Raw genomic sequence first — 23905 nt, 5'->3', positions numbered from 1 at the left:
GACAGTTTCCTTAACCTCTCTGTGCCTGAGTTTCCTCATCTGTAGAATGGGAATAATAATGGTTCTGACCTCAAGGCTGCCAGAAGGATTATCTGAGTCAATGTAGGGAAACCAACTGAACCACAGTGTTTTGTCCACAGTAAGCACTGTGTTGGTGGCTGTGATTTAATATATTTAGTTGGTTTACTTGTCCATGTCTCTCCAGGACATCAGTCCTGATTCAGCTATGTAGCCCCCTGCTTCGTGTACTGCCTGGCACATAGTAGAAACCCCTTAAATCTTTGTTCGATGATTGAGAGGAACCTACAAGGTTGAGTTGCCTGTTGATATTTTTTAAAGAATGATCCATGAATGAGTTAATGCTTTTAATTTCAAGCCTTTTTTTCTTTCTTTTCCTTCCTTCCTTCTGGGAAAAAAATGTCCTATTATTGCTGTTAAATAAACATAGCAAAAAATGTACCATTGTCTTAGTCGTTCAGGCTAGGTAGCTTATAAACAACAGACATTCATCTCTCACAAGTCTCAGTATCAGGATCAAGCCATGGGCACGTTCGGTGTCCGGGGGCAGCTCACTTCTTGGTCCACAGACATCGTTTTCTTGCTGTGTCCTCACATGGCTCTCCGAGGTCTCTCTTATCACGGCACCAGTCTCATTCATGGGCCTATTGGTGACCTAATCACCCCTCCAAGACCCCACCTCCTTTTACTGTCACAATGGGGATTAGGTTTTGACACGAATTTGGGGAGACACCTTCTGTCCATAGCAACCACTGTGAAGTGTATAGTTCACTGGTGTAAGGTACCTTCACACTGTTCTGCAACCATCACCACCACCTGTCTCTGGAACGTTTTCCCTTCTTCCCAAGCTGAAAAGAACGCCTGTGTTTAATTAACTCCATGCCCATTAAACCACTCCCCAGTCCCCTGTCCCCCTGGCAGCCACCACCCTCTTTTCTGTCTCTTATGAACTGACCAGTGCAGGTCACACTTCCACACGAGTGGAATCATACACTATTTGTCCTTTTGTGACAGGCTGATTTCACCGAGCAGATCATGTCGGAATGGCCTTCCTTTGCAAGGCTGGACAGTATCACATCGGACATGTGAACCGTGTGTCCCTTCCTCCTCGGGGGGACACTGGGGTGGCTTTTTGGTTATTGTGCAAGCATTTTCTCTCTCTTTTTTAAAGATTTTATTTGTGGGGGCTGTCGCGCACAAGCAGGGGCGGGGGCAGAGGGAGAAGGAGAAGCAGACTCTCCGCTGAGTGTGGAGCATACGGGGCTCCATCCCAGGACCCTGAGATCATGACCTGAGCCGCAGTCAGACGCTTAACCGACTGAGCCACCTGGGTGCCCCAAAGGAAGATCATGCATTTTCTCTTGATGAGGCTTTTCGTATTGTGGGTCAAATACAGAGCCTTGTCATGTTTCATGGCATGAGGTGTGAGGCCTGGAGGTGACTTGGGAAGCTCCTTTGGTGGGTGTCAGTGGCTGGTTTCTCATCCGTGAAACAGGAAATGAGACCTCTTACTTGATGATGTTACTTAGAGTTGATCAATGCATAGATTTCTGTGGCATCCTTAGCACAGTGCTTGGCGCATGGTAAACATTCAATAAAAGGTAACTCTAAGCATTCGTGTTATTATCAATGAGGAGAAAAAGGATCTTTTGGGTGGAGGTGGGGAGGAAAGCCTTTTCCCTGAATTTCTCCAGGGAAGTTTGGGATTATTACTAATAGTCTCATTCCTGCTGATGAGAGAGTTTTTGCAACCGTGTGGATTTTTATTAATGTTCATTATCTAATGACCAGCTGCTTTGCAAATAAGCCAGCACCCATTTGAAACACACCAAACCCCAGCCCGACACCATTGACAACACTCCCTGAGTGAGGACTTGTCTTCTGGTTGGTGATGATCCCACGTTGTGTTTTTCTAAGACAATAAAAGGAATTGAGGGAACGAAAATAAACATATAGCAACCATTTCACCTTTCGATGGTTTGCTTCAGCTGGAGGATTTGAAATGGTCCCTTTAAAATTTTAACTTAATTGTTGAGCTCAGCCTGATTCTCCTAGGCAAGAAGCATTTCTGGAGAATTCTAGGCCCCCATCTTCTCCTGGGCTGCAAAGGAAGTATTGACCTAGTTGTCATAAGAATCCACTTGGAAAGACCAGGTCTACACAGTTTCCCATGCAGACTTTGAATCCAGCAGGGGTTTGGGGGTACATAGACAATCTTAGCTGTTCACCGTGATCCTAGGGTTCCATCCCTAAGTCCACACCCCAAACCTTGGAACTTGGCCTGGACCTTGTCCATGCATTTCATCCTTGCGCTCTGGGGCCTAGGGTGTGTCCCGGTCATGTTGACCTCTGCTAGAAGAGAGGCTGGTGACTTCTCTGGGCTGAAGCAGTTGATGACCGGGAGCAGACTGCTGCCTTTGAGAACCGATGCCTTCTGAGAGCCGCCCCTGCCCCTCCCCGGGACTCCAGACCAGCTTAAGTGCCCACCTGTATCCAGTGACCCAGTGCCTTGTAGGGGTGGGCTCTTAATGTGGGGGAAAGGCGTGAGGGGGGGAGGTATGGGGACACTGCTATAGAACAGTGTTTATCCTGAAGTGTGGGAGCCAGGCCCTGGCAAAGGCAAGTGACAGTGGGTGTATCACAGGCAAGAAAGTGGTTCTTCCTTCAATCCTGTTTCAGTCCTTGACATGATCTCCAGGCGAAGTCCTGATCACATGCTAGAATGCCTTCTTGGCCTCTTTTAAACAGAGAGTGCCGGCCTTGGGCTAAGAACTTGGGACAGATGGCACCGTCTAGCCAGAGTTTAAGTAACATGGTTGTACGTGCATCTCGTTTCTGCATTTTTATGGTTGTTTGCACTTAAGGCAAATGATGCGGATTTTCCACTGATCAGAGTGATACAAAGTTTTATTTTCGAATAAATGCTTTTGAGGGTTTTTTTTTTTTTCCTAACAATTGAATGGATTTGCAGAAAAGGTTGTTCATTGTGGGATGCATGGTGTGAGGGGGTATGGCGGACGTGGTAAGGGTGGTCGGTGGCAGCCTGACTCTTGGGAAGCGGCAGTGTGGACCCGTGTGTGTTAGGTATGATTGCGTGTGCACTAACTGCAGATAGTACCCGGGTATCGCACTGAAATGCAGATTCTGGCCGAGCAGGTCTGCTGGGCCTGAGGGTCTCTGTTTTGAACCAGTAAGGTGGGGTGCGGCGGCGGGTGGGGGGGTGGGTGGGCAACGCTGTCAGGAGGGAGTAGCCGGAGTGTGGGAGTGTGAGTGTAGGGCGAAGTTGGCTTTGACAGACATCTGGGTGAGCAGCTGCCTCCTTCCCTTCTCTTCTCTCCCTCCCTCTCTCTGCCCCTCTTCCAGACTCAGACTATTGGGGGAACCAAATCCTTCCAAAGGGCAAACCTCAGGCATCCCATCTAATCCGATTTTCCCTCACTGCATTTCGTTTCCAGGCTCCCAAGTCATCCCTCCCGCGAGGGATTGGGCCAGCTTACCCCGTCACCCAGGTCTGCCCTGCTTGTGCAGAGGCAGATGCCCCTCTGGGGTTCCTGCCGCCCCTCAGTCATGTGAGCCCTTGAGTCAAAATCACAGTTTCCCCGTCTTGGATGTGAATGTGGTTGGAGCAAATGAGGACGCCGGGAGCTGGGGGATCAGGATAAGCCAGAAGAATAGCCTCGGTCAGGCTGAGAGATAAGTCGGATTCTTGACTTCCTCTCAACAGCTCTCTCCTTGCATGTGGTGTGGGCTTTCTTGTAGTTAGAAGCAGCAAACAGAGCCAGGGGAAAGACTTCCACCCTACCTCCTGCTGTACCGTTTTCCTCTCTGGCTCTGCCTTCCAGATGCTTCCAGATGCTTCCAGTGGCTTCCAGGGGCTCCGACTTCCAGTGCTCAATCCCAAACCTTGGGGCCCACTTGGACACCCGCCTCGTTTCCCCTCCCACCCCATGTCTGTTCCAACAGCAAATCTGGTTGGTTCTACTTTCAGGATCTAACTGCTCCTCACTGCCCCTTCTGCCTCCACCCTGGCCGGACCTCCACCATCTCTTGCCTGGATTACTGCTATGGCTTCCCTGCTGCTGTGTTTGCTTTTGACAGTACCCACGGACTAGCTGGCAGCTAGTTAAGAGGGCATTTGATTTACAGAGAACAAAAGTTCAACTGCTTTAGATTCTTCAGGAAGCCTTGAGAGTTTGGCCTGAGAGTGCAGGTGACAGGCTCTCTCTGGGTAACACCCGCCAGTGTCCGTGGATCACCATCTTCACCTTGACCGGGCCTGCTTGCACCACTGCTCTCTGGAGAACTTCTCAGCAGCCCCTCACCTTTGCAAACCCAGCGCCTCACGAAATGTGTGGTGCACCGGGCATCACGTAAACGCTGGCTGGGTGGTTTAAATCCAAAGACAAACACTAGTAGTCCCATGGGCTGAACTTGGCCTGCCTATTCTTGGGCCCCTCACATTTTCCTTTGAACAGTTTTATATATCCTTGACATGTAATTAGGTGCATGTTTTTGAAGTGTACAATTTGAGAAGTTTTGACAAATATATATGTCATGAAGCCACCACCTCAATCAAGGTAGCGAACATAGCAAAGGTTTCCTTGTGCCTCTTTCTCATCTCTTTCTCCACCCCACCCCACCCCCACCGCCCACACAGCCACCAACTGCTTTGTGTCCCTATAGACGCGTTTATATTTTCTAGACTATTTTATAAAGGGAGGCATACCGTATGCACTTTTTTTTTCATTTGGCTTCTTTCACTCCGCGTAATTGAGAGTCCTGGTTTACTCCTTATTGTTGAGCAGTGTGTGTTATGTGGATATAGTACTGTACGTTGACACCCTTGATATGTATTGTATTCACATACCTCAATGTGTTCATCCATTCACCTGTTGAAGGACATGAGGGTTATTTCAGGTTTGGGCTGTCACCTTTAAAGCTGTTATGGACATTCCTGTCCATACGTTTATATGCACTCTCATAGAGGGTTTTTTTTTTTTTTTTTTTAAACATTTTGGCAAAAAAAATGGAGATTTCACATAAAAGTTCAGATTTCCAGAACCTCTAGAGAAATGGGTAGCTCTAGCAACTCTGAGCTCAGGTTTCTACAGGGGAATAGTGGGCAGGAGCTGAATGGGCACCACATTTCTTTGGACAGGGCCCCGGGCCCTCCAGTGTGCCTTGGTCCCCACCACCCCCATCATGGGCCACTGCACTCGTTCGCATTACTCGCCTGGGTTCCAGTAGGCTCATGCATCGGGCACGTTTTGCTCCATGCATTGGAGGAAATGCAGGAAAGCAGATGTATAAAGCAGTCAGGCATGGGAAGAGTTTAACAGAACACAGAGGGACTATGAGTTTTAACCTTGAAAGACTTTGCTTTTGCTCTGAGATGCCTTTGGGGTTTTGCTTTCCAAGTGGTCATTAACACCACTTTCCTTGGGAGGCGGCACCAGGAAGTCACAGTGTCTGAGGGGTAGAGGGCCCAAAGCCCGTGATCTGAGCGCCCCAGTTCTACTGCCAGCCCCTCTGTTTGTCCAAGGAAGTCTGGAACCCATTGTGGACTGGGAAATGCTTTTGTGCTTTGCAAGCAGCCAGATCCCGTCCAGCACCAGTGCCCACAGCCAAGCTACTGATGGCTCTTTCTAAAACTGGCCCAGCTCAGGGGAAGTGGAGCGGCCCGCCTGCCCCTGTGGCCACAGGCAGTCTGGTGAGGGGAGAGGCGGGGGCCAGGCCTTCAACATGGCTGCAGCTTGGCGAGAAAGTTCCCTTTCCAAGTGCTCGCCATCAGGCTTTCGGATAGCGTCGAGACTGGAAAGTGATGGTACTTTGCCTTTAACTTCTATCGGGCAGCGAGGCATCGAGTCTCGGGCAGACTTCGAACCCCTAAAGACGAAAGAACTTAGTGCGACTTACCTTCTTTCCCCCATTTTCTCTCTTGTTCTGGTATCCTCCATTAACGGCGAGGGAGATGGGTTTTCCACTTGTGGCAATAAAAAAAGACTCCATGTCAGACACATTTGTCAAAGGCTGAAAAGGGGAGTTGATTTGAAGAAAAATATGAAATCACTGTACAGATGGCATGTGGGTGTGGCAGGGTAACTCAGGGAAAGCCTCAGGGTGGCGCGCAGTAGGTAGGTCTCTGCCTGATACTCACCTTTGCACTAGGAGGAATCAAACACTCGCCTGTGTCACGGGCGCCTGGGGACACCCAGCAGGAGGGGCCCATGAGAGCTCGGGTATGGGCGGTTCTGAGGGTGGAGGGGTGGGGGGATGGACTGTGCCACCAATCATCTGTCCATAGTGACACCGAACAAATGGGAGAGAAACTGTTGGAATCGGGAAGAGTGAGCCGCGGTCCAGAGCTGGGAAGGTAGCCAACAAATGCAGGAAGTTGGAGGGACCAGACAGGAGAGGGGGGAGGGAAGGGGAGAGAACCAGCAAGGCTCAGCTTGGGGTGGGCCATACAAGTGAGGCTGTCTCGGGCTCACTTTGGGGCCACCACCAATACTCCAGGAAGCTCTTCCTTCTCTCCTCCCATCCACGAGCTTCAGCTGGTGTCAGCCAATCATATGCTTTGACTAGAAGCCTAGAGTGGGGCAATCGCAGGATTGGTTGCAGCTGAGACAGGAAGCCTATAAGATGCTGCCTGGCGGAGGCAGAGAGTTGTCTTGGCCTCAACCTGGGTCCCAGTGGTTTCCTAGTCTCTTCCAGGTTGTGGCTCGTCCACTTTTGGGTCCTTGACTGTTTGCCCGCTTGGGACCCCCAGCTTCGTGTCCACTCCCAGCCGTTGCATCTACTCGCCTTGTCCTGGTCCAGATTCCCCTGGCATCTCCACGTTCTTCGTCCCCCATGTGTGAGCCCCACTGTGCAGGGCAGATGGTTGCGTTCAATTCTGGCCCTAGCACTTCCTGGCTTAGTGGCCAAGGCCAGCTTGCTTCACCTCTGTGTGCCTTGGTTTTCCCCCTCCGCAGAATGGGAGCAGTAATAGTTGGCAGATTTTTGTGAGAATAACAACAGCTGAATTGGCCACTGTGCTGGTGCTCCATGAATATCAGCTGGAAAGATGTAAAAAGCCGTGGTCTCATCTCCGATCTGGAGGGAGGAGCAAGCAAGGTGGCGCAAAGAACAGGGCGTCTGGAGTCAGAAGACCAGGGATGAATGTTGGTAGAGTTAAGGAATCTTGGGAAAGTACCTAGCTCCTCTGAATCTCCGTGTCTTAATGTATAAGGCAGGAGTAATCCTGCCGGCTGTGAGATCAGAGGGGAAGGTGCAGGTGAGCAGTTCTGGAGCTTGGCTGCACACTGGGATCATCCAGATGCCTGGGTCTTGCCTCTAGGGATTCTGATTTATGGTGGTTGGGTGTGGCCTGGGTATCCAATCATTTAAACTCCCTGATCCAAGAGGTTCCGAGTTCAGTGTTTCTCAGAGTGTGGTCCTTGGACCAACAACATCAGCATCACTGAGTACCATGTTTGAAATGCAAATTCTTGGGCTCCATTCCAGCCCTTCTGAATCAGAAACTCTGGGGGCCCATCCATCTGCGTTTTAACATGTCCTCCAGGTGTGTCTCCCAGGTGTAGACATGCAACAAATGTTTAATCCCGTCCCTCCCTCCCTGAAACAGATACTCAGCACATCTTATTTACTAGACTCTGATTTAGGTGCTGAGGATACAACATGAACGAGACAAGATCTCTGCCCTCAAGGGGGCTTACATTCTAATGGGCGAGATTGGTTTTAAAAAATAAACACAATTAAAAATTGTGATACATGTTAAGGAGACGCTCGAAGAGCTGAGCTAGTGGGTTACCATGGATTTCCACACTCGCACAAGTGTCCTCTCTAGCAGGCCGCCTCCACCAGTTTCTAAACCCCTCCAGGATTTGCAGGACCCCTGACATCAGACGGCCTCTCAGCAGCTGGGGCTTGCATTGGCTTGGCATTGTCTGAAGGCAGCTGGTCACCTCTGGACAGCAACGACCTGGAGCCAGGCTTAGTCAACATCTATCCTCTTCCTCACCTGCGGCGAATTTCCTCCCCGGTGGCATTTGCCAGTGTCTGGAGATGTCTTGGTCGTCACAATTGGGAGGGCGGTGAGCTGCTAACAGATAGTGGGTAGAACTCAGGGCCTGCTGCTAAACACTCCACAAGGCACAGAGCAGCCCCCACAACAAACAAGTCTCTGTTTCCAAGTGTCAAGGTGCCCAGTTTGGGACACCATGCTCTGGAGCTTTCACGACCTGAGTTTCTGGTGAGGTTGCTCCAGAGCACTCCTGTCCTCTCTCTCCTTGCTTCTGAGCTTGGCTGCACTTGAAAACCTTCCACCATTTGACCAGCAAAAGGATTCCAAGCTGCCTTCTCCCTTCCTGAGCTGAGAAAGCTGCCCTTGAGCCAGGCACCTCCTTGGAAACCTCTTGGCTTCACGCAATTTGGAAAACAATGAATTCGCAAGGTTGCACAAAGCACCCACAAGCCTAAGGCTGGCTAGAACTGCTAAAGCCATTCTTTCCCTCCACATCAAAAATTATTTCCTGGCCTTAGATGCTTTCTCTGCTGTCACAAGACAAGACGCAGGCAGATAGTTTTACATGGCAAACAACCCCGCCAGACCCATCCCCCCTTTCAAAGCCTCTGGGTGGATTTCTGTTCCAGCTAGGAATATTGGCGCACTTTTCCGCTGAGCCGCGAGGTTGGTTTCGGCCAAGACTGTCCTGGCAACTGCCTTTCACACCTCACACATGGCCAGAGCCCATTTCCAGTGTGGACCTAGCCCTTTCCCCACACAGGGGGCTGGGGTGGGTGGGTGGGGTTGGCCCTCAGCGTCTCCCCTGCGAGGGCTGAGGGTGGCCGATTGCAGTCTGGGTCAGAAGGAGAAAGAAAAGATTCAACCTAAAGACTAAACTTGCTGTGAGCAGCTAGGGTTCCCAGTGTTCTTCTGTGTTCCTCTTTCCCTCCTGCAGCCTTCTAGGAGGTTCCTCCTGATTTTAGGGGCTGGGCAGGCTGAGGTCTGTGAAATTTTGCCTCTCCCCACTTGGCATGCTCTCATCCATTACCAGCGCTCCGCATTTTGCCTTTTTTTTTTTTTTAATCTTTTTTTTTAAAGATTTTTATTTATTTATTTGACAGAGAGATAGAGAGCACAAGTAGGCAGAGCGGCAGGCAGAGGGAGAGGGAGAAGCAGGCTCCCCACTGAGCAGGGAGCCAGACGTGGGGCTCGATCCCAGGACTCCAGGATCATGACCTGAGCCGAAGGCAGCCGCTTAACCGACTGAGCCACCCAGGCGCCCCTGCATTTTGCCTTTTGATACCCCTGTGATCTTGATCCTTCCGTGTCTCTCCATCCCGCCTTGCTGTGGGTCCTCTTGCCTCTCCATTGCTCCCTGCCCTCCTGCTTCCACCTTCGTCCCCACTGTCCGCCCCCCAAAGGGCAGCCAGAGAGATCTGCCTCAAACTACAAATCCCAGCCTGTCCTCCCGCCTTAAACCTTTAATGTGCAAGTGATCACCTGAGGGTTTTGTTAAATTGCAGATTCCCTTGGTAGGTCTGGGGCAGGACCTGAGACTCTGCATTTCTAATAAGTGCTCAGAGTCCGCGTTGGTAAGGGATGGGAGCATGCCAAGGCCCACAGCCTGCACTTGGAGTAGGAAGGTAGCAGAGAAATTATTCTCTGAATGCAGGAAATTCCGAGGAGCGGCAGCCTTGCATGACGTGGGCTGCTTAGGGTAAATCAGGACTTGACCGTGATGGGCTACAGCAGGGGTCTCCAACTTCTGGCCCCAGGGCCAACTCTGCCCCCTCTCGGCCTGCTTTTGTACATAAAGTTTTACTGAAACGCAGGATCCCTCCCCCACCTCTATGCATTTACATATTAACTGTGGCTGCTTTTGCACTAAAGTGCCTGAGTAGTTGTGACAGTGACCAGATGGCTCAGAAAGCCTGAAATATCTACCACACAGACCTTTACAGAAAAATCTGTCCATTGTCTGGAGCATCTTCAAGAGGCCCCGGAAGGCCGTGTACTGGGACTCTCTGACATCTGGACGGGGTTGACTTGAAGACTTAAACACAAACACACACACACACCAGAGACATCCCTGCGGCTAACAGGTCTCAGGCTGGGTCCCAGGGAAGTGGCCCCAGGCGCGCGGGGAGACTCATGATGGTTTGGGGTGTAGAACACATCGCCTGGTCCGGGAGACCATGCAGCACCTTGGCCAGCGAGGGAGCATGGCCCTGGTCCCCATGTAAGGAAATCGCCCATGCGACCCAGGGCTCTGAGTGGGGGTGTGGGTTCCACAGTTGGTTTGTGTTAGGGTTTGGATGGGAACTTGGGTCTCCTGACTTCCCACCCAGGGCTCCTACCTCCCAAGACACCCCACATGGAGGCCCCTGTGGCTGTGCATCTGCTTGGAGGGGGGTTCGTTAACAAAAAGATAGTTATAGTTAGGTTGGTTTGGGGGGGTGGCTGGGAAGCTTGGTTTGGGGGGGTGGCTGGGAAGATGTGGGCCGCTATCTGCCTGGGGCTGGCTCCCTCTCTGAGCCACATTCCAGAGGCTGGGAAAGAGGACATTCCTCCTCCCTTGCACAGGCTGCTCTGACCCCTTACATCCAAAGAATTGGGTTAATGGAGGTTAAGTCTGAGCCCTGGACTGGCGGTCTGAGGGAATTTACGTTGCCTGGGAAGACAAATTCTGTCAGATGAATCTCAGTTTCCTATTGTCTTACAGTAAAAAAAAAAAAAAAAAAAGACCAATGAGCCCAAAGGAAAAAATCTAACAGCCTGAACATTGCAGGATGGGCACTGGGGATAGAGTGGGGATGCAGGACAGTTCGGTGACATGTCCCGGGCACTGGACTAAGCACTTTACACACATGATCTCATGGAATGCTCACGACAACCTTGTGGATGCGTTATTGTTATGCTGGCTTTGCGATTGAGAACCAGTGCCCCACCCATGTCTGGCTCCGGAAAAGGGGCTACTCAGTGAAGGAGCTCCGTAGACGTTGAGAACTTGATTGCATGAGGAGCAGAGAGGCTGAGGGGCCTGTTCAAGGTCACACAGTGGGGAAGAGCTGGCGCTGGCCTTTGAACCTAGACCTGTGTGATTGCAGAGGGACTCAGTGGCCCGAAGTGACCTGACGCTCCCCGCCCCCCCCATGCACTGCACACGGGAGGCTCAGGACTCCCTCCGACCTCATAGCCTTGACTGGCAGGCAGCCTGCAGCAGCTCCCAGAGGCCAGAGCTGGGGCCTGGGGAGCCGAGTGGAGTGGGGTGAGCCCCTCCATTGCCACCACCTCCTTCCCAACTGAGTTCCAGCTTCTGGACCGAGGCTGCTGAGGCTCCTCCCATGGGGTGACCCCCCTGGGCCAATCCTGCAGCGACCCGCCCAGCCTTGGGTGAGCCAGGCAGCGCCCTGACCCGGGAGCCTCTTTCCCCCTACTTCTTGGGCTTTGTGGGAGCAGGAATGTTAACACCCTGCGGGAGAGGGGGTGCTTCTGGGGCTCAGGGCAGCACTCGGAGCTCAGGGACAGGGGAGAGAGGAGGAGAGAAGGAGAAGAGAGAGAGATCATTCTACCTGGCCTAGGAAAGATGGGGAGGGGGCATGATGACTTTCGTGTGGCTCTTTGCAGGGTGTATTTGTAGGAGAAACGCACACACATGCTCTAGGAAGAGGAGGGCGTGGCACCTGTGCTTTTCACGTGGCTCCCAAGATGAGCGTGTCTCCCAGCTCCGCGTGCCGGGCAGTGGAGGGGCTCCTCCCAGGCCTGCGCCCGGTCGCCCTGCCTCCGCTCTGTGCAGTTGGGAGTGATTACCATCCCTGTTTCACTGGAAAGGCTCAGAGAGCCTAGGACACTTGCTAAGGTCCACCAGTTGGGCTACGATTTAGATAGACTCAGGCAGGCTAGTGCCAACCTCTCTCCTCTTTTTAACCAAACACCCCGTGTTAGTCTATCGTAGGGGCAAGTGTTCATTGAGCACTGACAAAAGCCCCCCACAAAGTGCCTGGCTCCCAGGAAGCACTATTCCAAGTGTTGGACGTTCCTTATTATTATTATTATTACTCTGTTCCGGGCATTGATTGGTGTAGGCGCTGGGGATTTGGCAGTGAGCAAAACAAAACTCCTTCCTCACTTGGAGCTTGCTTTGTGGTTGGGGGAGATGAGCAACGTGAATGAGTAAAACACATAGTGTGTCAGCTGGCATAAGGACTAGAGAGAAAATAAAGCAGGGATTTGGGCAGTTGGGAGTGCTGGCCAGTTTGGGGATTGCAATTTTAAAGGAAGTGGTCAGAGAAGTCCTTCTGGGCGTTCTAGCCACAACCTGAAGGAGGTGAGAGAATGAGCCATGTGGCTGTCTGGGGATGGAGCATCCAGGCAGAGGGGACAGTGCAAAAGCCCTGTGGTGGGAGTGTGTTGGGTTTGATGTGGATGTGTGGATATACCATCTCTGGAAGTAGGGGAGTGGGAGAGTGGGTGGGTGACTGCAAAGGGAGGTGGGGATGTTTGAGACACTCATTCTGTGTGTGTATATATATATGTGCATGCATACACACATGTACACACATGTATGCATATAACAGGTGCCTTGAGTCCGAGGGATCCTGAGCTTGGGAGGGTATTCAGCTTGCCCAGACCTTCCCACCTTGGAAGGCTGCCTGTGTTCTGAGCTTCCTCCCTGCCTCCCTTCCTCCCTGGGGTCTGGATGCCCCCGGCCATGTTGGGGGGAGGGCAGAGTTCTGGGCTGGGGCGTTGGAATACCAGGTTTTCAAAGATGTTGGCATCAGATTCAACCCTGTGATGAGGCAGCTACTCCTTCCCCAGACTCCATTCTGGAAACCCAAGCCCGCATGCACATCTCAAAAAAACATCTTCTACCTGCTTGGTCAGTGCTGGGGATGAACTTAATCCCTTTACCTTACTTGGGGCTTCCTGCCAAGACAGCCAGCCTCGATTTACAGCACCAAGTCCCTAACTATGGTCATTAACCCGTTTCCTTCTCTTAGAGACTTTCAATGTTTGTGTGTCTGTGTATCACTTGCACCAGTGGTTCTTGACCATGACTGCACTTTTGAATTACTCAGGGGGCTCCTGAAACCTCCTGATACCCAGACCCAGGAAAACAGAACCTTGGGGGAGGGGCCCAGGCGTCTGTATTTTTAAAAACCTTCCTGGTGATTCTAACATGCAACCAAATTCAGGGTGCCTGGGTGGCTTAGTCAGTTGAGCATCCAACTCTTGATCTCAGCTCAGGTCTTGATCTCAGCGTAGAGAGTTCAAGCCCTGCATTGGGCTCCATACTGGGTATGGAGCCTACTTAAAAAAATTTTTTTTAACATGCAGCCAAATTCAAGAAACAATACCCTTTTACTATCAGATGGTATTTTTTTCTTTAATTATCTTTCTCCCATTAAAAAAAAAAAAAAACAACTGAAGTTATTTTAAAAGGAAGCTTAAATCTGGTAGGGTTGTGGGAACTTTTTCCTTTTTTGACCCCAGTGAACAGAGAGGAGTTTATCATACTCCTCACTTCTTGGCACATCCTGTTTGTAAAAAACCCTTTGCTTATTTCTTGTTTCCTTCCTTTTATCCCCATCCTTCATGCTCGCTCCCTTTCTCCCGCAGACGACTTTCCCAGAGATGACCGTTCTGATTGTTGAACATGGATCTCTTGGTGGAGATGTATTCTTACTAAATGTCTATGGCTGTTGTAGGTGCAGGGATTTTTCATTTTCTCAAAAGGGACTGTGTAATACAGTTCAGTCTGTTTCCTTCTTTTCTCGCCCTGTATGGTTTTAAAGACCCAGCCTTGGTCCTACCTGTGCCTAATCCTCTGCCCCTAATGGTGCCCCCAAAATCCTCTGCAGTGCCCATTTGCTGTCTTTTACTCATCCTTCTCCATGATCAAGGGCACCCATTGCCAGCTCACTGCCCACTACTGGTCATACCGCCCTCAACATCCTTGACATGGATGCTCCTAGCGGTCTTGGGACACGACAGTATATACCCAGGAGCGGATGTACTGGGATATGTGGGTCACCCTCTTAGACTCGGGGCTCTTCTTCCAGGGGACATTGTGGAATTTGGGGTCTAGGGACCAGGCTGACTTGGAGCTTGGTGGATCAGGCTGGCCCTTGGAGGCTATGTTGGCACCAAGCAAATGCTTAGCCTCCTCCTGAGCATGAAGGTCAAGGCTGCTGTGTCTCAAGCTCCTGCCCCCGGTCAGTCCACTTGGTCTCTGCCTCCCGGCCCTTGGAGGTCGTATCATTGCACACGGGGCTCCTGGAGCTGTGCAGCCTGGCAGGACTGGGGTGGGTGGCAGGGGCTGCCCCCAAGACAGAATGAGTGTGTGTGTGTGTGTGTGCGTGTATGTGTGTGTGTCTGGACATGAGGCTATGGGGAACAGTTTTGGCAGAATACACTCACCTGGGCAGATTTGCTTTGGTTGTGCATCATCGATCGGTCCTAGAGTGTCTAATTCTGGAAAAACCCTACTGTTCTGGAAAATCCCAAGGCAGGCCTGCTCAAGAAATGCCAACGGGAGACAGGAGGTGGTGACTTGGAGAAACAAACACCAGTCAGTCCCAGCACACGCCGCCCCCCCCCCCCAGCAAAACACCAGACGCCCAGCCCTGAGGAGACAGGAGGCGGGGGACTTCACAAGGGCCCCCACCCCTTCGCATCCTCATTTAGGCTGTGACCACCTGCCCAGCTCCCCGGCTCCCTTCTGTTCCCTCTCCTGCTGTATCTGTATCTGGGAGACAGTGTCATACAGGGTTTCCCAAATCCAGTCACCCCCAGGGCCACCTTCCCAATTTTACCATATCCACGAGCCACCTGGACTAGTATTTACTTTATATTTTGGTGTAACGCCAGTCCCTGAAAAATGCTTAAAAACACATTTACTTAAGATGTGTTTAAATCCCTTGTATCAATGGAGAACCAACAGTACTTGCCTTAACTGAGAGTAGTTAGAAGGAGACACAGAAGGAAAGCAGAGCAAAGCTGTTAAAATGTAGCCACAGCCTGTTGCCTGCAGAAGCTTCTGGATTCCTCCACCCCTGGCACCAACTCCTGGAAGCGGTTGGCAGGCTTGGAAAATAATTGATGAATTTCACTTCTCCCAGAATTGCTGTTCATTGCGGGGCTGTGTCCGGGTCCCTCTGCTGTGCTCACAAGGGGGCTCCCCAACAAGGGAGATGAACTTGTATCAGATGCCCCTCGCTAGGCCCCGGCCCCTGCCAACGTCTGCACACTAAAGATATCCCATAAGGTTTTGTTGTTGTTGTTGTTGTTTTAACCAAGAGAGGGTGGCAGGAGCTTGAACTTCCGTGATGCTGAAGAAAGTACTTGCGGTTGTGGGAAGCACTTGCAGATGCTTACTAAGAAATGTGTGTTGCATATAATAAATGTTTGTTGCACAAAGGAGCAGATGAATGAGTGAAGTCTCCGCTAGAATGTAAACTCCACCAGGACAGGACTTTTTCCATCTGCTGTGGTCACTGCTGCATCCAATTCCTGGGAGTGCTCTGCACCTATTAGGTGCTCCGTGAACATTTGGGAAGGCAATGCAGGAATCGATGAAACTAAAATAATGAGTGGAGGAAGAAGTGACTGAGCACCTGAATGAGTGTCAGCACTATCCTTAGACTCAAGAGGCAGGTCTTTTGTCAAGTTGCAGGCCCCCAAGTTGCAAGCCCTGAGCTGGGGACCAGGGGATGAAGAGAGCAGAGAGGAGAAAGCAAGAAAGCTAAGCACAGCCTTGGAGCACGGGCTCCGAACCTCTCAAGGTTCTCTTAGCAGCAGCTCCGACTGGCGGAAGAGGAGCGTGCTGGGAGCTGCCTTCACGGCTGGGGCAGGCCTGGCAGGTCCCACCAGCAGTCGAACCCTCAGTGGTGTCCTTCTTACCCCATCCCGCCAGTAGGCCACATGGTAGAGGGAGGGGCTGTTTTCTGCACGGGGCAATGTGATGCCAAGAAGCATTTTTCCTCTCTAGAAAGCTTAATTTTTCTTCTGTACCAGGCTGGGGTGGTGCTTCCTGAGATTTGCATATCTGGGGCAGCTCCCCACCCCCCTACACACACAAAAGGGCACGTTTCTAAGGAAAATCTCCACAACTTCTAAGAGAAATATCGCCCCCCCCTCCACTGGAGTGTTTACATGGAAGCTTGTGTGCCGAGCACAGAACATTCTTATGGGATAATGTTTAACCAACATGTGGCGGTGTCACTCTGGTTCTGGGTGGCTCAGTGACGACCAGGTGAGGGAGCCAGCCTTCCTCCTCATGGGCTTTGAAGGAGGCCAAGCAGTCCCCTTGCCCCCTCCCATAACCCTACTGCCCAACTCAACCCCAGTAGGGAAAGGGCATCCTGTTGTTACCTTGAAATATCAAAATGCTCTCTCTCTAGACTTTTTTCCTAAGCTAACAGGGAAGCTCGGTTTTTTAAGCAATTTCTTGGTGCCTGTAGAATATGGGCTCAACCCAGCTAAAATAGTCATCCCAGTACATGTTATGATTTGTGAATATTTCCTAGCTCACGAATAGACGGTTAACATGACTGCAATGTTTTGGAAGGTGGGGACTGGGTCTCATACTTGCAATCCCCACCCCATTCAGGAACCCTGGCATTTTCATGTGTAAGCAGTTATCCCTGATACCGAAATCTGAGATGGACCCGACCATATAAAGTCTAGGGCACACTATTCCCAAACCTCAGTGTGGATAAGGACCATGGGGGAGCTAGCTAAACATCTAGACCTCCAGATCTCACTGTGATTGATTGGTTCATTCATTCTATGACTGTTTATTGCGTTCCTACCATGAGTAGAGTTGGTAGATTTAGCAAATAAAAATGCAGGATGCCCAGTTAAACTTGAATTTCAGAGCAACAACAAATCTTTTTTTTTAGCGTAGGTATGTCTCGTGCAGTAGCCGACACATATACTTAAAAAGTGCTTTGTTGTCGATCTGAAATTCACATTGAACCAGGTGTCTTGTGTTTTATCTGGCAGCCCTTAGGCTGTGCCAAGCACTATTCCTGGCAATGGGGATGCCGCATCGACAAAGCAAGGCCCCCAACTTCTTGGAGTGCACATGCTAGTGAGGGGGATGGACAAACAGCTAGCAGAAGGAGAGATGTTAGAAGTCAGGGTGGTAGGGTACCACGGCCAGGCTTGTCAGGAAGGGAGCACATATAACCTCACCATTGGGTCCTGCCAAGTCTGGAAAGGGTCTTAGCACAGCCCACCTACAAAGAGTCTTCTGGAAGGAGGGGGGCACCATGAAAACTGGAACTGCTCACGGTGATGGTGGCAGGGAGGGGAGGGGATGTGTCAGCCACAGTGAGGCGACAGGTGCGGAGTACTCCGGATTCTGGCGTGCTTATGGTCGGCCAAGTGCAAGATCGGATTTCTTCTGGTCATGGACTGCACCAGTGTGGCCGATCTTCATTCATCCTCTTGTGCTTTCATTTTTTATTATGGAAAACTTCAAACACTCAGAAGTAGAGAGAATCCTATAAAAGACCCCCAGGGACCCAACACGAGTATCACCATTTTAGCCACTTTTTTCTCGTGATGACCTTCTTCTGATTTTAGCTTTATTTTTTATGGAAGTATAACACTCTTACAGTAAAGTGTACAACTTGATGAATTTGGACAAAGATTTTCTGCCTGTGTTTACACCTAGGGAGCCTCCACCCCTATGAAGATATAGAACATTCCCGGTCCCCTGCAGGCTCTCACCTGTCCCTTCCTGTCATCTGTACTCCCATCAACTGTAGGGCATTATATTGGGGAAAATATTTCTACACATAAGTAGAAAATTTTGAGTCTCTCTCTCCCCCCTTTTCTCCCTTTCCTTCCTTCCTTCCTTCCTAGTTTATTTGCTGACCTAGTTATGTAAATTTTGGATTACAAAGAGATCTAGAACAACCTAGATTAATTCAGATTAAAGTGGATTCAGAGATGAGCTTTTTGGATTGTTTTGGATGATTGTGTTCATCTTAAAGGCCTTTCTCCCCCTCCTTCTGTCCCTCCCACTGAACACTAATTGGCTGACTCCAGTGGATGCTGGAGATTGGAAACACAACCAGCCTTGGCACCTGCCCCTCCCCTGTGTTCACAGGGTTCTCAAGGGTTGTCTTAGGAAGAGCGCAGCCCCCGTGCCATGGGGGCTCAAGGTTGGGGAAGGAGTTATTTAAGCACCCAGCCTGGAGGTGGCTGCTTCCATGACATACCCCACATGTTCCCCATAGACGCTGCAGGAGATCTTCCAGGCAGAGAATACCATCATGCTTCTGGAAAGGTCCATCATGGCCAAGGAGTGCCCACTGAAGGTGGCGCAGACGAGGCTGGAGTGTCGGACCCGGCGCCCCAATGTGGAGCTGTGCAGGGACATCCCACAGTTCAAGTGAGTGGGGGAGACCAGGACGGGGAGGGGTGGGTCTCCAGAGCTCCCAGGAAACCTGGGTCTGAAAAATGGACCGCTTCCCCCCCCACCCAATCAGGACATGTAGCCCCACAACTCAGCAGGACACTGGGAGGGGGTCTGGAGTTCTGGGGTCCCCTCCATAGCCTCCCCCACCTTGTGCTCTGGGAGCCCTCCAGCTTTCCCCTGAAAGCTAAGGAGAGGGAGCCTCCCAGGCCAGAGACATGGCCTGTGGCCCAGGGTTGCTTCCCCGCCCCACCGCTAGCCCAGGAGAGAGGCGTCAGCTCCCACCCCCCTTGGTCTCCATCTCCCTCTTGGAAAGTTCTCCGTGAACACTGGAAGAGTTTAATCCTGCCCATCCTGCTTTGTGAAGGGGGGGCTGCTCCTGTGGACAAAGGACCCCCTCACTGGAGAGGGGGTGGAAAGCTCATGCAGCTCCAGAGCACGGGTTTGTGAGCATGGGGTCGGGGTTTGGAATGGGATGAGGGCCAGGCAAAGGAGGAAGTGCCATCTAACATGGGAATGTGAGTGACCGGGGGCAGGCCCCTTGGTTGTGTGGGCCCTCCATGCTGGGGGCACTGTACCAGCTCCCTTTGCTGCACAGCAAATGCCCCACGACTCAGTGGCTTGTCCTCGTCCTGAGCGAGATGTGTGGAGATGTGAAGAGAGCCAGAGAAGTAAAGAGAAGGAGGAAGAATGTTCTGAGAGAAAATGCTGGGTGGCTACAGGTGACGCAGTGTGATGTTTGCATAGACTTGTTACTGCCAGATAAGCACTCAGGAATCGGAAAAGCTGGGTGTGTGTGTTGGCAGGGAGTGGGCAGGGAAAGTGACCCCAGGCTTTGAACTTGAGGGCCTGGCTACCTGCTCCTCAGCCTGCTGCTGGCCTGGAAGCTCTTCACCCCTGGAAGTGGTGCAGTGTCCAGGGTAGCCACCCCAGCTGGGCTGGAAGGGGTCCAGGTCCCTGCTGAGGGCTTGGGGGAAACTCTCCCAATCCCTCCTGCACCTGTCCCCGCTTCTTAGATGCTCAGGTTGGGTTCCAGAACCCTCTGGGTCTGAGGGCTCTCTGATAACCCACCCGAGGGGACTTACCCAGAACAGGGCTTTTGGGGACCAGATTTGTCCTGGAGGACCTACTCCTCTAGGACAAGCTCCCCAACTCCTTGTCCACCAGCTGTACCCCTGAAGAGGGTAGACAGGGAGCATGGATGGGCCATGTTTGGCTCAGGAGCCCCGGGCAGTGTGCATGCATGCACGCACGTGTGTGTCTGTGTGTATCTGTGCCTGTCTGTGTATGTGTGTTGGGGGGTGCATGAGTGCGTTGGGAACTGAGCAGATAACAGGACTCAAGCCCTCTGCCTTCTCCAGCAGCTGAACTGTCCCGTCTGTGCATTACCTTCCTCACCCCCCATCCTTCCTTTACCACCTCTGGGCCTTCTTTCCTATTTCTTCTACAGGTAACCCCTCCCCCTCAAACCCTCTCTCATGGGTCGGCTCCCATCCATGCCCATTCCTGAGAATGAACACCCATTTAAATTTACATGTAAATTAATTAACAGAAACAAATGTTAAAACTCAGCTCCTTATGTCCATGAACCACATTTCAAGCTGGTGGTCAGAGGCTGCCATATTGGACAGCACAGAACATTTCCGTGGCTGCCAAAAGTTCTGTTGGACAGCACTGAGCTAGAGCCCCCAAGGAGCTAAGAGGTTCCAGGCTGCTCTCTGACCTCTCTATAGCCCAGGCCTGCCACGGGAAGCCCACCTTGATATCCAACTCAAGACCTTCCAGTAGCGTGTCCCTGGGCCTGAGGCCAGAGGTGGGACCCAGGGCACAGCCCCGCCACCGAGCTACCATCACAGCTCACATGGCATATTCGTTCCCTAGACCTGCTGTAACGGGAATTTGTTTGAGTATCTGTTTGCAGTTCTCGTGGGTATATACCTAGGAGCGGAATTGCTGGGTCATATGGTAAGTCTACTTACTGAGGATCCACCAGATTGTTTCCCTAAACATCCTGTTTCTTCCTTTGTACTCATCACCCTCGGCCACTCCCCGCCCTTCTGCCTATTCTACCTCTGTCTTCCCTGACCGCTGAGCCTCGTCTGTCTTGCTCACGGCTGTCTCCGGCACATGGCACAGTTCCTGGCACCTAGTAGGTGCGTCTGTGCTGACCAGCTCGGTGAACTGTGCCTTCTCCTCCGCTCTTGCCGCAGGCTCGTGAACGAGGTGTTCACCATCGACGACACCTTGCAGACCCTCAAGCTGAGACTGCAGGAGACGAAGGACACGCTCCAGCTGCTGGTAATGACCAAGTGCCGGCTGGAGCATGAGCTGGCCATCAAGGCCAACACACTCTGCATCGACAAGGAGAAGTGCATGAGCATGCGCAAGACCTTCCCCTGCACGCCACGCCTGGTGGGGTACACCTGAGCCACCGCCGGCCCCCGGCCTCCTGCTCCTCACCGGTTCCGTGTGCAGCATAAAAATGGAAAAGGCAGAAAAACAAAATAAAGTGTCATTTTCTCCCTTTCCTCCTATCATGGAAAAAAAAACCACATTATATAAATATATATATTAAGAGCCAAAATAAACGTGCCCAAACCAAAGATCCTGGAGCTCATTCCTTGCTGCAGAACCAGCCTCCTGGCAGATCCCAGGAGGAGACAGACTGGTTTCTCAGGGATGGAGCGTTGCGAGGTTCTCGATGTCTCCAGGAATGGAAGGGGGCACATTTTTTTGAAACCTGTTTGTCCATTTAGGAGCACAGTATAGACCACGGGATCCAAAGATTGGACGCCGGAACTGAGAGTCCAGAGCCCAGCCGTCACCTAGGAGCTGTGTGGCCTCGGACAGGCTCCCAACCTGAGCACCCTCATCTAAAAATGAGGTCAGTCCCAGGTGGAGGCGACTGTCCCGCTGTGTGGGGCAGGAGCAAAAAGCTAGGATTTGGAGCCAGAAGTCCTGGGTTTGAATCCCAGCGTTGCCAAGGTGGGTGTTTTTGAAATTGTTATGGGAGGAAAAGGAGACAAAATTAGTTCTGTGGGTGGGACAGGAGAAGGCAGGCGAGGGTCAAGGAAAAGCTCTATGATGATGTGACATTGCTTGAAAAGATTAAACATAGAACTCCTGCATGACCCAGCAGTTGTACTCCTAGGTATATAACCAGGAGCACTGAAAACAGATACTCAAAAAAAAAAAAAAAATACTGGTACACGGATATTCATAGCAGTGAGGCTAATAAGCACAATCGCTAAAAAGGGAAAACAACCCAAATGTCCATCAATGAATGGAAAAACAAGATGTACCCTGTCCATGCAATGGAATTTTATTCTGCGTAAAAGTAACAAACCTGCTTCAACACGGATGAGCCTTGAAGACATCACACTGAGTGAAAGAACCCAGACACAAAAGGCCACACATCGTGTGATTCCATTTATATGCCATGTCCAGAACGGGCAAATCCCTGAAACAGCAGATTGCTGGGTGCCAGGGAGAGGGCGTTGGGGAATGACGCTCAGCTAAACGCCACAGAATTGCTCGCTTTACCTGGTTGATTTTATGTCACGTGAAATTCACCTCAATTAAACAAGAGAAAGAAAAGTCCTACTGGATTTGAGTCGTGAACGATGAGGAGGTGGAGGCAGAAGAGGGTGGGCTTTTTGGTGAGAGAAAAAATAAAGGCAGGGAGCTAGACTCCCGGATGCAGAAGGCCTTGCAGAGGCGTGTGAATCATCTTGAAATAGTTTTAACTTTTTGTCCTGAGGCCGGTGTTTCCCAGGCTTCATTATTTACATCGGTACTTCCGAGAGTTTTCTGTGCATGCACAGAGCACCCACAGACCTTGTTAAAATGCAGATTCTGAGGAGGGCTGAGGCGGAGCCTGAGGCTCTAAAGTTCTAACAAGCTCCGAGATGCTGCTTATAGTCCAGGGACCACACTGGGAGTAGGAGTAACACCTCGACTGTCCGCCATAATCAAGCACCCCCCTTCCTGTTATTCACACCATCTTTTAGATTTTTGCACTTAAAAAAAAAATCTTGGATTTATTTTAAAGGCAAATTTGTAGCATGACCGTAGACAAGTGCCCTGTGCCCAGGGTTGAAAAAAGCGAAATACTGCTAATGATGTCTGATTAGGAAGTATTGTCTTCCCAAGATGATGCTGGCTGAAAGGCTTCTCTCCTTTTGTTCAGAAGGGAGATCAGCAAGTTCTAAAGAGGTATTGAAGACTACCTACTGTCCAGTGTCCGGCGGAGACTATCCTTGAGGTAAGCTTGCTTGAAAGAGCACAGAGGGTCAGTTTTTCTACAAATGAGTTTCAGTCCTGTTTTAGGCCTTGAATGCATGAATCTAGGCATGTCTGCAGGCGGCCGGGGGGGGGGGGGGGGGAGTCCACAGGATCTTTAACGTTGGGACGTGAAATGACAGATTGGTGTTTTAGAAATAATTCCTCCATGTGGAGGAGTCAGGAGGAGAGAGAAGTTGGAGGGAGGGGATGGGGTGGGGAACCCATCTGTTAGAATTTAAGGCAGAGGGACAGACAGGTGCAGGAGGCACGTTCGTGGGGCTGAAGCCACAGTCCTCAGAGTGCAGCTTGTAGGGGGCAAGTGGGGGTCAGGATGGGAGGAGATGGGCTGGCAGCGGGGAGATCCTGAGAGTGAGAGAGAGGGGCGCTGCTGGAGTGCAGGCAGAGGACGAAGGGGCACAGAGAGCACAGAGAGGGGCAGGCAGAGTCCAGGGGAAGCAGCATCTAGGGATGGAAGACAGATGTGAGCGTGGGGATGTTCTGAAGAATAAAGAAAACCCTTTGGAGGCAGGTGTGCTCAATATCCCACTGGCTGGGGGAGCCCGCTGTTTGGAAAGCAAATTGGCAACATGTGTCAAGAGACTTAAAAGTACCACACCCTTCCACTTAGGAATGTCTTTCTCAAGACTGTCTTTAGGGAACTATCCAAATGCAGACCCAGCTGTGTGCATTAGAGTTCATTTATCGTAAGAGACCTCTGAACGCCGTGTCCAGCAGCAGAGCGAGCAGCTAAGCAAAGCCCAGCCCAGCTGAGTCATGGAATACTGAGTAGCTCCAAGACCCGTGCCAAATGCTTGAATGCTGAGGGAATGTGCTCGTAAGGCTGAAAGCCCAGAGGACAAAATTGTGATGTTAACTGATCCTCAGTTGCGTCAAAAGCGCACAGAAAAAAAGATTGTATTGAAATACACTGGCACGCTCACAGCCGATGGTAAGCCAAGTGCTGGCTACTTGTTTATAGGATGAATTATCTGCAGTGAACGTGTGTTCCTTTATTAATCGGGAGGAAGTGCTTTTATAAATAGACCTTATTTTGCAGTAGTTCGGGATTTATAGAAAAGTTACAAAGAGGACACAAGCAGTTCCTGCGTACCCTTCGCCTGGCTTGCCCTGGTGTCGTCATCTTCCCTAAGGGTCTTTCTGGTGCG

General features: G+C 51.1%; 1 protein-coding gene across 1 annotated transcript in view; it reads left to right on the top strand.

Moving 5' to 3' along the window:
• The window catches only part of TEKT5 (tektin 5), a 35168-nt gene extending 14113 nt beyond the window's left edge, over positions 1-21055 (top strand). The window contains exons 6-7 of the mRNA XM_021698071.2: positions 18277-18431; positions 20666-21055. Of these exons, the coding sequence (XP_021553746.1) occupies positions 18277-18431; positions 20666-20882 (372 nt within the window). The 3' untranslated portion in view covers positions 20883-21055. The remainder of the gene's footprint in view (positions 1-18276; positions 18432-20665) is intronic.
• The last annotated feature ends 2850 nt before the right edge of the window (positions 21056-23905 follow it).

Source organism: Neomonachus schauinslandi, chromosome 5, assembly GCF_002201575.2.
Source record: "Neomonachus schauinslandi chromosome 5, ASM220157v2, whole genome shotgun sequence".
NCBI lineage: Eukaryota > Metazoa > Chordata > Mammalia > Carnivora > Phocidae > Neomonachus > Neomonachus schauinslandi.
Note: the sequence above shows the minus strand (reverse complement) of the source record. Positions and strands in the feature narration are given on the sequence as shown.